Source organism: Numenius arquata, chromosome 7 (genome assembly GCF_964106895.1).
Source record: "Numenius arquata chromosome 7, bNumArq3.hap1.1, whole genome shotgun sequence".
NCBI lineage: Eukaryota > Metazoa > Chordata > Aves > Charadriiformes > Scolopacidae > Numenius > Numenius arquata.
In genome coordinates, this window is record NC_133582.1 from 26,492,372 (window position 1) to 26,505,073 (window position 12,702).

Consider the following 12,702-nt stretch of genomic DNA (forward strand, 5'->3'; position numbering starts at 1 on the left):
GGTTTCCCTTCTTCATGGACCTCAGAAACAGAACAGAAACCCACATCAGGTTGTACACAAAGAGAGAGAAAGGCAGGAAGATGTGGACGTGAGAATGGCATCTGACATTCTCTGTGGGAATTTGTTCTCTCTACCTGTCTGTTGAAGCAGGCTTGGATTTTAAGCAGCAACCTGGTCCTGTTTCCTAGTCTCTTTCGTGCTTTGCAGTTTCCTTAAATTGCTAAGACAAGACAGTTGAAAATCATGAACCTCTGCAAAACCTGCAAAAACCAAGCCTTTTGCACTTCTTTATGAGTCAGATTACCTTACAATCTCTGTTGGGGAAGGAGTATGCACTTCATACCATTTTGTGCCAGTGGTTCCTTCGTTTGAGCTGGTTAGTTTGTGCTTGTACTTATATGGTTGCCAGTACTCCAGATTCAAAACCCATCAAAGTCAATCACAGTCTTCTTGTGGACTTAAGTGAACTTTGGGTGTGCCCTTTAACAGGCAGAGTTCAAGCTACTCTGCACAGCAAGGCTTTGTCTTGTTTATTTAGCTTTATGAAGTTACCTTATACGTCAATTTTTGCATTGCAGGATGCTTGCTGAACATCATTGAAGTGAGGTTTTCTGCATGGTTCATTTAAACTTGATGGGTAATTAGAAAGTTGCCTGAGTTTGCAGTAGTCAGCGTTAATATGACCTTTGGAAACAATGTTTAAATAAACAACAACTGAACTGAAATATTAATCCCTTGAATTTAATCATGTGGATGGCTCCATTAACCTCCCATTTCATAGTACTACTTAATCGAGTAATAGCAGTACAGAGAAGAGGAGGAGGGATTTTTTTCCTTTTAAGTTCACTGTAGTATCAGGAAGTAAAACCCTTCAGGCTATTTTTAATTAGGTTGAACCTCTGGGCAGTGCCGCTCTTACATTAAGCTATGAAGCTTTTAAGAGTTGTAGTTAAAATTCCACACTAATTTTGCTCTTCAAGTCAAAAAACCAAAAGTGCGTTGTGTAATACAGCATGAAACAACAAGAAGGGGTAGATATATGGATGAAATAAAGGTGGAAGTAGAGAGATGTGAAGATAGTAGTAATATATAAACACAGAGCAGCCATAAACAGTATCAGAGTCTGTGTCCTTAGTAGCAATGATACATCTCCATTTGATGTTCATTATACAATAATGAACATATACATCAATATATAAATTTGAATTAAGTCCCAAATTTTTGTCATTGTTAAACTCAGCCTCAAAACTTTCCTGGCACTTGGAAGTACAATGGCCAAAATACTGAACCATCATTTCTGGAAGACAGAAAATGAGGGACAGTACCTCTGTCTCTGCTGTTAAACTTCTGCCAGGTTCTGAATAGATTTTTTTCATTAGCTTGTTATGTTAGAAAATAATGGGTTGGTCACTAAATTGGCTCATCTCTGCTAACAGTAAAGGGGAAGCCAGATTGATGTTGTTAATGACTTAGGAAATACTTTGGAATAGCCTTCGTTGTTACAAGGGATTAGAGAACTGCAACTACTTGAAAAGATTTTTCAAAGAAACTTCTAAGGCTTTGATCTTGATTCAGAGAGTGCTTGCTTTCTAGTCTAAAAGCATTCATTTTTAACGGAATATTAACAGAAGGACTGACTGTTCACTAATTTTCCAAGCAGGCTTTTCAATGAGGCTCCATCCTGCAGAGGCTTTCTGATGTGAAGAGGTATAGTCAGTGCAAGGTAAACTTCAAAGTGCAGCATAAGGCTTTATCGCTGTCATTATTTTTTGAACTATTGATGGCTTACTTCTAAACCTCCATGCAGTTCCCTGACAGTTATCAATGACGTGGAAATTATAGTGAGCATGTACCTTAAGAAACATGCCGTCTCAAGATACACCAACTTCAGTGTATGTTAGGAGCTCTTATTACTCAAAACAGGCTTGAGAGTCTGGGCTGAGCAGGAAGGGCAGAGCGGGATATCGCAGTGAAAGAAGGTGCCAGACTTAATCACAGGATGAGTCTGTTCCTTTTCCATTGAGTGATGCCACTAGAGACAGACAGAGAAATAGATTATTTATTTCCTTTTCATTGTCATATTTGAGAAGAAATCTCTTTGCTTGGAGGGAATTTTCTGCAATACTGATGGGACCTGTTCGAAATGTCCTGCCAAGAGTCAGACACATGTGACATCATAATTATCTGTTAGCAAGGTGGATGTGAGAGACTGAAAAACACTTTGTTAAACTGTATTCAGAGTTCCTTTTAGGCAAGGATCCAAAAGCTGTGGTGGGAGTTTTACCACATTTTTTTCAGATCTGTACTTCATCAGCTCCTGGGCCCTTACACAGGAGGCCTTAAGCATCTGAAGCTTTTATTTCGTGTCTCTGTCCTCTTTCAGTAATAGCCAGAATCTCTTGCTCTGCAGGACAGCACCACTTTTAGGCAAAACACATTATACATAAAGTGGCCCCATGGATTCCAGGGCCCCCTGGAGACATCCTGCTCGGCTGCTGTGGTGCTGCACAGCTCTAAGAGTTTCGCGTTCTCTGGTCCACCCGGGATTTGAAGTATTTCTGGAATATATTGTTGCTGTTATAACCTCAAGATGTCACTTAAAAGGAGTTTCCAAGGGACTGTTTTGACCTCTTGAGCTGAGAGTTACAATACGGCTACTCTTCCAAGGCCTGTGCTGTTGGACAGTCAGCTGCCTGTTTACAGGGTGCCTTGGAAGCATCGTGGAAGTGAAAAAAATCACTCATTAGAAGGTGCACTGATTTTTTTAGTTGTTTGTTTTGAAGACAGTATCCAAAATATGGACGGCACTTTGTAAAAGGACCAGTTAAGAAGCTCTATTTGAGCTATGTCACTGAAGTTATTTATCCTGGATCCACCCCAATAAACTAAGGGCAGTATCTGATGATAGATGAGACTTCAGTGGAGTTTCTCTGGATTTACTGCATTGAAACTGAGCAGATTCTCTTTTGCTTACAGTGAAGCTAACTTACTCCAGTGATAATGAAAAAGAGCAGAATCTAGTCTTAAAATGTTATACATGCTCATGGAAAGGCCATTTTTTTTCCCATTCATACCAGCTCAAATTATCTTTATTCATATGCATCATGAGATGCATAGGTCACATATTTATAGAATCATCAGAAAAACAGTTGACAGCTTAAGAAAGCATTTTATCCACAAAAGGAAACAATTACACAAAATAGTCTTCAGAAAGAATAGTGATTCCAAGTATACAGCTTACAAGGCACAGAGCAGGGCTTTGCATGAGAATAAACTGCTGTACTGATGAAGAAATGGGAAACAAAAGTTATTGTGAAGAAAATCCTCCCATAGAATTCAGTACAAAGCTCACTCTTTAAAGAAAATGCAAGAGATCTGAAATTACTACTAATAATACAACTGCCAGTAGGAAAAGATCAACAGTTTAGGCTTTTGCTGTAAGGAGCTTCTCTAACTCAAAAGTTTTCAGCAGAGGTACAGCACAGGCATATGTATATATAATATATGTATAACCTGCGCAACACCGATGGGCATCTCATCACTCAAACATTTATTTGTTAATTAGCTCTTGGAATAGATGTTGGTTTATTGTGCAGAAAGAAGACATGGGTTTCTTTATGAGAGTGTTAAAATCTAGGAGTTCAGGTCCCAGGTTTCTTCACAGTCCCATTGGTTTAATTGAGGTTGCAGTTAATAAAGGTGGAGATGCAGATTGATGAAGGCCCTAAGGTTATAGTCTAATGCCGTGAGACAGCAGATATTAAAGGACTTATTGACATGGGGACTTGTTGTACATCAGGGAGGCATAGCAAATCACCTTTGCTTTAATAGGAAGAGATGTGAAGCTGAAACGTGGAAGATAACAGGGGAAGTCGAAGGGGGAGTATATGAATAAGGGAATATAACTCTAGTTTCTAGACTGCTTGGCTTGTGATGTGCTTCAGGTGTTACAGTGATGTTTTCAAGCCCACCTTGGGGCATTTTTTGAAGGAGAGCATGTGGACTGTGCAACCTGTTGACATAGGAAGGCAGGGATGGCAGTAGTGGATCAGTCAAAAATACAACTCCTGCACAAGCACCCCTGGTTTCAGGAATAGCATGGAGACCTTGCAAGGTCAGAATATCAGCTTGGTGTTTTAGACCTTGTGTGAAGGACTAGGGGAACTTCATCTGGGAGACAAAGGGTGTGGGATCGGGCTGGCAGAGAGAAAGTCCTGGATTTGGTGTCTCTCATGTGTCATGGTCTGAAAAGTAACCATTATTTGAAAAATGTAGTGATAGGCATGCACCGAGACTGAGATGTCCTTGTCTGAGGACAGGAATCGTTAATGAGAGCTTTCCAGTCAGTGTAAAGGCATTTCCCACACTGGCTGTCATTTACCTAGTTCAGTGCTGTTCCCTGTGCCATCTCTGATACTGAGTGTCCTTAGATTTCCTTTAACGATTCCACACTCCAGTATCTTATGAGATAAAACCTCAGCTACCTGAACAGCTTAATTTCACGCGTAGCTATATTGTCTAGGAGTAGCTATGTTAAGCCCAAATGTTAACATGGTGGCATGTTGCTTTTTGCACTTGCTTGCCATCACTGGGAGAAAAAGAGAGCATATAGGTGCTGTCTGCACACGTAGAGATGTTAACTCCTTTCCCAGACCTGGATAAACAGCTTCCCAAGAAACCACATTTCCCAGCTGCTTTCTTTGGGCCATTCTTCCACATGGCAGAGCTTTTGGAAAGAGGAATACCAGGTTCTCCTCAAACCCATCACCCTCTCCTCAAGTCATCGTGTTCTGCAGTCAACCCCAGCAGGCTGAGTGCCGCAGAGGGACCGTGGCCATGAGGTGCAAGGACAACTAAGCAGTGGTTACTCCTTTGCCTTCCCAGCAGAAATCTGCTTGGTGGAAGGAATAACACAGTCCTTAATAAGAAACTCCTTCTGTTTCCAATTAAACAAAAATTGCTGCCTATAAATCACTTGATCCCTGAGCTCTGTTCCTCAATTTCACTCTCCCTGTTATTGAGCCTCCATCTGCTTTTAACAATTCTTGCTACTCATATGTCTTTTAATGCTGTATCCCTCCAGAATGACTTTCTAATTAAGTAAGCTATGAAAAGGAAAAGCAGCAGAACAGCAGCTTGCTTGCTCTCTGTACCCTTAATATGGGAGTCCTCTATGTGCTATTTTGGAAGCTAAATTGAGGTCGCTGACATTATGCATATTTGTTGTCTGATGCAGTCTTAAAAGCCCCCAAATTCAAAATTATCTTTAGGCACATGGGTCAAACATTTGCGGGAAGAAAAATCACTATTTGGACCTTTAACAGATTTAGAGAAACAGGGGAGGAGTGAGAAAGGGGCCACAATCGCAGACAAGTATTTGTGTTACAATAAGCTTTCACTGACCAGTGAGAAGATCAGTGTCGCTGGTGTTAAGAAAATAAACACTTCCAATAAAATGGGAAAAGGAAAATGCGAGCTTTGCTAAACAGAAATATCCTTTAGAGGTTGCAGTCGCCCTTTTGTTACGAATCCTGTAGTAACCAGTTACCGCCTCTTGTCAAAATACATTCTGGTGAAATTGCACAGAAGCAATGAATGCAGTTGAGTTTCCCGTCAGTAAAACAAAAAGAACAGGTACTGTTTATATGGAATTAAATAATATACAGCATGTGGATAGTGCCGCGGTAATTATGGATACAAATTAGTAACCCACTACAACTGGTGAGTAAATACAATAACCAAATATCAAAAAAAAGTCATTAATATTTTGCTGCCCTCTGCCTCAAGGGGAAATAATGCAGCTTACAGATTTTTCACATTTGGATTCACAACTCAAATATTGTTAAAATCTTTTCAAAACCTTGAGAAAAAAGAGTTTGCTGTTGGAAATGTCAGACACTGTTGGAGGTACCAAACTGTTTAGTCCCCTGAGTGCTTTTTTACCTGGATTGTTGAGCCAGGATTTTTAGAGTATTTTTCATTCATAATTCACTGCATCATTCAGAGCAAAACCAAGTGTGAACAGGAAAACAAAGTATTTATGAATAATGGAAAATGAGATAGATTTGAAAGGAGGGATAAAAAAACCCATGAAACTCAAAAAAAACTGGCCTTACAGAAAAATTGCAAGTGGAATAGAAAATCTAAGACTTAAAAAAGTTTATTTTGAGTCATATCAAATTTTTGCAGTGGAAGAACTTAATGAAAAGAAATATGGCCGTAATGGATGTTTTTCATTCAACAAAATTGCATTTTGGTGGGGTTTTTTTCACTAAAATTTGTAACCAGTTGTATTCCATACATAACTTTATCAAAACATTTTTGCCTGAAGTGTAATTCTTTAGATGCTTTTTAAGTAGTACCCGTTATTTTTGAGTTGAAAATACATTTTAAAAAAAGACGTGAGCTGGAATGAATCCCAGTCCGTGTGGAAGTGGGTTGGTTTTGCATCAGAGAACTGCTTTTGGCATGGGATCTTACATCAGGAGAATGATGCTGACCAGGATGTGATGGTCACACTGCTGTGCAGTATCTCAAGCTGTATGGGGAAGGAAGAGAGGGGAAAATTGTTTGAAAAACACTTTCATCACTAACTTCCGAAACGTCGTGTTTAAGGTACAATGGGAAGGAGCAGCAGTGTTCACATTAACAGCTTCAAAGGTGTTGCTGTGGCAGGAAGGGAGACGGGTTGGATATGGTTGCCCCCCCAATTTCCCTTTCCTTTTGGCTGCCAAAGTGAGGGGGAGGAGGTCAGATGGAAGCAGTGCTGCGTATTGCCCAGCTGCGTATCTGCCTTGTGTCTTCAAGCCATGGAGGCAGTAGACTTTCACAAGATGCTGGCAACAGCACCAGCCCATAGAGGCATTCCCAAACTTGCTGTGTGGGGGACAGGGTCACGTTTCAGTCCGCTCGTTGTTTTTAATGCATACAGGAAAGTCTTTGCTCCTGACACCTGAGGTCCTAGACATGGTTTCCATTAATGTTTGTGCAGATACCTGCTTCCCATGGCTTGAGCTACTGCAAAACTTTTCTTAACTTTGCTCTACATCTGAAACTTCTGGTAGCTCATTATTAGATTCTTATATCTCATTAGCCCAGCGTGGTTGCTTATCCACAGTTATCTTAAAACAATCCTGAAATGGCAAAGAATAAAAGATTCTGCAGCAGGAAAGAGGGAGGAGATGTATTTCAGGTAGGAAGAAGGGAGAGAAGTTCAGTATTTGAAGCTTAAAATCAGGGACAAGATAATATGAAACACCATAAATGTGGAATAATTAAGGGGTTCAACATATTTATTTTATTTTAAATTTTTTTTTAACCTAAACACTCTATGTGAACTTCAGGCCTCCTGATAACTTGTGTTGGCAGCACGTTGCGTTTTCCATGTGATCATTTTATTTTTGTTCTTGGTAGAAACAGAAGTTCATTAGATCACATTGCAAGTATGCAAAAGTCTACAGGGGCTTGATCAGGATAGTCTGAAACCACAATTTCTGCTTGTGTAATTCTTTATTGATCAGTTACTTTTTTTAATGCTCTGGTCACTATTTTAATGCTATGCTATGCTATGTTATTTTGGTAGTTTTAATAATAACAGCTAGGTATAAATGCTATAAATAGTTTTAATAATATCATCCATTTCCTTTTCTGAGTACATTTTCTTTGCTTTAAGCTGAATGACCATATTTGTTTTCCCCTCCCACATTCCAAGGAAGGGTTGCTGAGGCCTTTTCTCTGAACGATGACCCTTTTTGGAAAGCGGTTGTAGCCAAGGATGCCGAAGAGCCCTTTGAATTGAGAGAGAATGTGAGCCGATCAGCTGGGCAGCTGGCTGGCTGCCAGGAGCCCTGCTCGCTACACATGGGCTTAGTCATGTAAAGCCCCGCTCATTTTCCATCCCGAAGGCTGGGGCTGTGTTGGTTGTAGTCGAGATTCAAAGGATATGGTGGTGTTCGTCCAGGGCAGGAGGGTGTGCGAGCCCAAGCCCCTCGGTCACCCACGCTGCCTAACGGCTGGCTGAAGTCAAAGGGGCACCTCCGGCACGGCTTCCCTGTGGAATCCCGTGTTGGGTATAGCGAACAGAGGCAGGACAGTCGCAAATGAAGCCCCACCATATCTACTGTTATTTTGAGCCAGACAACTTGGTGGCCCAGTGCTCCACAGCCTGTTCCAAGCATGTGCTAGTGTATGTCTAATCTGACAAGCGATCATATAAATGGAGTGGAGGAGAGCCCTTTCAAACCAGAGGCAGCTGAGGTGGCACCTGCTGAGCTTTCATCCCTACCAAAGCTTAATTTCTCTCCTTCTGTCATTTGGAGATATAATAGTGGTACTTGCCTGTTTTGTAAAGCTGATGTATCAGCTGATGTTTTTTAACTAGCACTGTTGTGCAAAAAATAAAAGGAAGCATACATTCAAGAGCTAGAGCTTGACCACAGCTGTCAAGAGTGACTAACATATTCGTCTCCTGTCCCCAAGGACCCCATGGCAAGCATGTTAATGATGGCTCCAAGTTTTAAAGTATTAACTCATTGCCTGTAAGTAAAATACACGGGAGTGTGATTTACCTGAACAAGGAATAATGTTTCCAACCCCTTGTGGGATACTAAAGCTGCATGGAGGTGACATTAATAAGTCATTTTTGTTGGGGGTTAAAAAAAGGACAGAGGATCTATAAGAGGGCAGATAGTGAGATAACAGAAGGAAGAAGGTTGTTACGTGTTAATGGGAACAGTGGTCCAGATAACGATCTGCCCATCTAATCATCATTCTCATTTCCCCCACCTTGTCTGGCTTCAAAAACCTAAAAGCAAGTGTAGGTCACCTTGTTTAGTAGCTAGAGAGCAGAGAAATCAGAGTAGGTGGACTTGTAGTGGGAAGCACCCCAAGGGGACAGCAAACTGAAAGGTAAGGCCACACAGTGCCGGAGGCTGGTGGGGTGCTGGTTGTGCAGAGAGATTTTTACTTACACACACACACTGATATGGCACTTTGTTGTGCCATCAGCAAGCCAAATAAATGACAGACATGACTACTGCTACTAATGGGAGGGCAGCTTTCCATTAGTGAATGAGCTGTAATGTCCCTGTAAAGCCACAGAATATGGTTATCATTGTCTAATAGAGGATATTAAGGCTTATTTGAAAAAAAAAAAAAAAACAAAAAACCACCACCAGCTAGTTTTTTTTGAGCCAGCTGGTTTTAAGCAGGCAACTTGTTTCTTTAACCCTGCCGCTGTTGTGCCTGGGGCTGGTGGTTTAAGGAGAAACACGGCCAATGCACTGGGAGACTATCGTGGGTTTGCAAGCGCGAGGCTCGCTGCGGAAGACTTCAGTGGGGGGCCAGGGATGGCTGTGGATGGCAGTGGGATGGCTGGGACGGCTGTGTTGTGCCCAGCCTCACCGCTTGTGCTCTTCATTGCAGCTGGAGTCTTAATGCCGTAGCGTGAGGGCCAGGGAATGGGCTCTGAGGTGCTCATCTGAAGCTGAGCAAGGGGAAGGACCGGCAGTGCCTCTGAAATCAAAAAGCAAGCTAATTTTTACACGCTGTTGCAGTTTTAATCAACCCTCCTTGTCTACTGTCTGCTCCTTCTCAACTAACTTCAACCTTCCCATGATTAGGTATCTGTATAGACTGTCTCTGGAGACACTGAAGAGAGAGAGGTAGCTCCAGATTCATGTCGTTTCTATTAAACACTTGACTTAGGTGGGATTATCCACTGGAGGAGCTTTAGGAGCTGAATATTAGACCCAACTGCTATCTAACAACATGCTTATGGTTGCACTGGGTTCAAATAATGTTCACTTTCTAAGGGATTTAAAATATTTCTATTGCTCTTAAACCTAATTAAGCAAAACAAGGTTCTGAAGGTAGTTGAGAGCCAGGACACTTTCTCTGACTTCTGATTTTACATACCTCCTTCTATACGTGAGGTGCCCAAAATTTACAAATTCAGTAACTCCATGTATGACAATGAGGCAGAGAAATGCAGCAAGCCCATCTCTGGCTCAGACACTCCTGAATAAAGAAATTCATGCCCTTTTATAAAGCTTTGTCTTTCAGTGGTCTGGAGCCTTTCCCACGACTCCTAGACTTTTAAAAAATACTGTATGCAGAGCTGCCTGTCCCTGCACCATAACGGTAGCCCTTTTGCCTAGAACATAATCTTTGGATTTGCAGTATGACCTAGGTGAGTGCCGTGCAGCTGTCACACTGAAGCAGAGACCAGTGCAGATGTAGACTCTCGGTGGCTGAGAAGCTCACTGGGCAGCAGGCAAGGAGTCCTGGGGCTGCAGGGCTCCCGTGGTGGGCTGGGCAGTGAGGGATGATCAGCATCATCCATGGGTCTTTCCTCTCATCGTACGTGTACTCTGGGAAGTGTTATCAAATTGGAGACAAAAGGAGGATCCCCTCAAAAATTTGTATCTAGGCATAAAGCCAGAAAACAAAGGAAGTTCAGGAAAAAAAGAAGGGTACTGCGTGAAAAAAGGGTGCTATGGTAGTGATTGTCTAATACTTGATACAAATACATATTTTAGAGACAGGATGTATTTAACTGCAACCCTTTGTGCCTCAGACTTGGTGTTTGTCAGCAGTGACATGCCGAGTTGGGAAACTGAGGCCAGAGCAGCAGGAAAATTGCCAGAAACAAGGCAAGAAAGAAGCTTTAGCAGGAGAACCAAAAGGAAAAAGCTAGATCCTAGATCCTGAGGAAGAAAAGCTGCAAAATTTGTCTAAGTAAGGAATGTAGAACTAGACCAGGTGAGCTAAGGACGTTGATTTGCACATCAGGAGAAAGCAGAAGAGGCCTCACAAAAATAAAATCAGAGATGCAGGACTGAAAACCAGGACAGAAGCACGGGGAATGGGATTGGAAGGGCTCAGAGGGAGGGGTAGTGGTAAAGTCACATGCTGTGGACTGACCAAGGATGTTAAGAGTAGTATAGGTCCTAATGTTCGAGGAAAATTTTTTATTACCTGTTGAGAGCCGTCACAATGGGGTGAAGGAGACTTGAAGCTAGACAGGATAGACTAGAGCATAGAGCTGAAGGATCAGAATTCATAGAACCTTTATGCATCCTGGAAAAAATATAGCTCAAAATACAATCGCCAAAGAAACTGTTGTGACACAGAAACTGCTGCAGCTACAGTTAGCAGAACCTGACTGACTCCCTCTTTTTAAGAAGGTGGGTGAATGGATGGAATGATGGTTGGATGGATGGACAGACGGAGCGGGTTTGGCTTTGGAACTTGCCCCTTTTGCTTCCTGCCGTGCTCATACTGGTCATGATGAAAAAATTGGCTTTGTCTTCAGTTGAAACCTTCATACACATTAATGTTTTTTAAATAATGGATCGTGCAGATCCTAATATGGGCACTAAAAACAAAGGCTGTACAAATAAATACTGGGAAAGGGCCCACAGCTTCCTGAAGACCGATAGCCAGATTTCTTTCTGCATGCCTTTTGCATCCTGTTGATGATATGACACTTTTTCCCCAGTAATGTCCAAGACACATACTGCATTAATCAGATAATGTAACTTTCCATGATCTAGCCCTAAGAAATGTAACTTAACTTTTTTTCCCTCCCTCTTTGACTCCCTTTGACAACTGACTTTTTCCTAATGGTTTCTCCAACCCAAGAAATCTGGCAAAAGTTATTATATTGTTTTCAGAGCAATGTTTGTGGTGCGATTGATGTGTGACTAGCTACCTGAAGCTTAATTAAGGCCTTGCTTTTTCAAAGGCTTGTCTGTGATCCATACTGCACTTGAGTCAGGTCTTGTGAAAGCCAGTGGGAGTATGGACACCAATACAGTTAAATCCACATATATTTTAAGGATTTGGGTACCCAAGGGTAGTACCCAAAACCTTAAGCACAAATGGCCGCACGTTCCTTCAGCTTTGCAGTGACTGCATGGAAATCAATAGGCGTGTTGGATGTGTGGCGCTAATATGGAAAAGAAAGGAATATTTTCTTGAATCATGCAAAAATGCATTAATTCCCCCCCCCCCCGCCTCGTGTGGTGTGTTCCCCATACTGTAGCACTGGTCACATTAGATACATCTGAAGACAGCTTGTCTCTTTTGTTGTAGTTGCAGGTGGAACTTGATCAGGAGTATCAAGACAAATTCAAAAGACTGCCTTTGGAAATTCTGGAGTTCGTACAGGAAGCCATGAAAGGGAAAATCAGCGAAGATGGAGACCACAGTTCTGCCCCCTCTTCCCTGGCATCTGACAGTGGAAAATCAAATCATAAACCTCTGCAAAGTGAAGAGGAATTGGAAGAAGATAATCCAGAAAAAGTATTTGATACTACTTTTTAACAGCCCAAGCAACAATCAGTGCGCCAGGGCGCACCTCTCCCCAGCTGCCCATCTCCGTTCTCCCGATGTGAGCTGCCGCTGAAGAGCTCCGGGAGGCAGGAGGAATCTGCATTCAAGTGCACATTTCCCAGAAGGAACATTTTATAAAAAGTATTGTGCAAAGGTCTTCATTCTCATTCTTCATCTTATTATTATTCTAAAGCTTAGTGCAGCTGTAATGGGAAAATTAATACGTTAACCATCCTCTCCTTTTTTTTTTCTTTTTTTTTTCTTTTTTTTTGGCCAATTTACAATGGGTAATTTTCTGGCCATGTTCACTGTTAAGAATGTTTAATGAAGACCAGTGTATTGTACAGAGACAAATGTGTGCAGATT

At 41.7% G+C, this 12,702-nt stretch overlaps 1 protein-coding gene across 1 annotated transcript in view; it reads left to right on the forward strand.

The window, feature by feature from the left end:
• The window catches only part of PLCB1 (phospholipase C beta 1), a 408,751-nt gene extending 396,424 nt beyond the window's left edge, over window positions 1–12,327 (forward strand). The window contains exon 32 of the mRNA XM_074150525.1: window positions 12,097–12,327. Coding sequence (XP_074006626.1) covers window positions 12,097–12,327 — 231 coding nt within the window. The remainder of the gene's footprint in view (window positions 1–12,096) is intronic.
• Window positions 12,328–12,702: the final 375 nt, after the last annotated feature.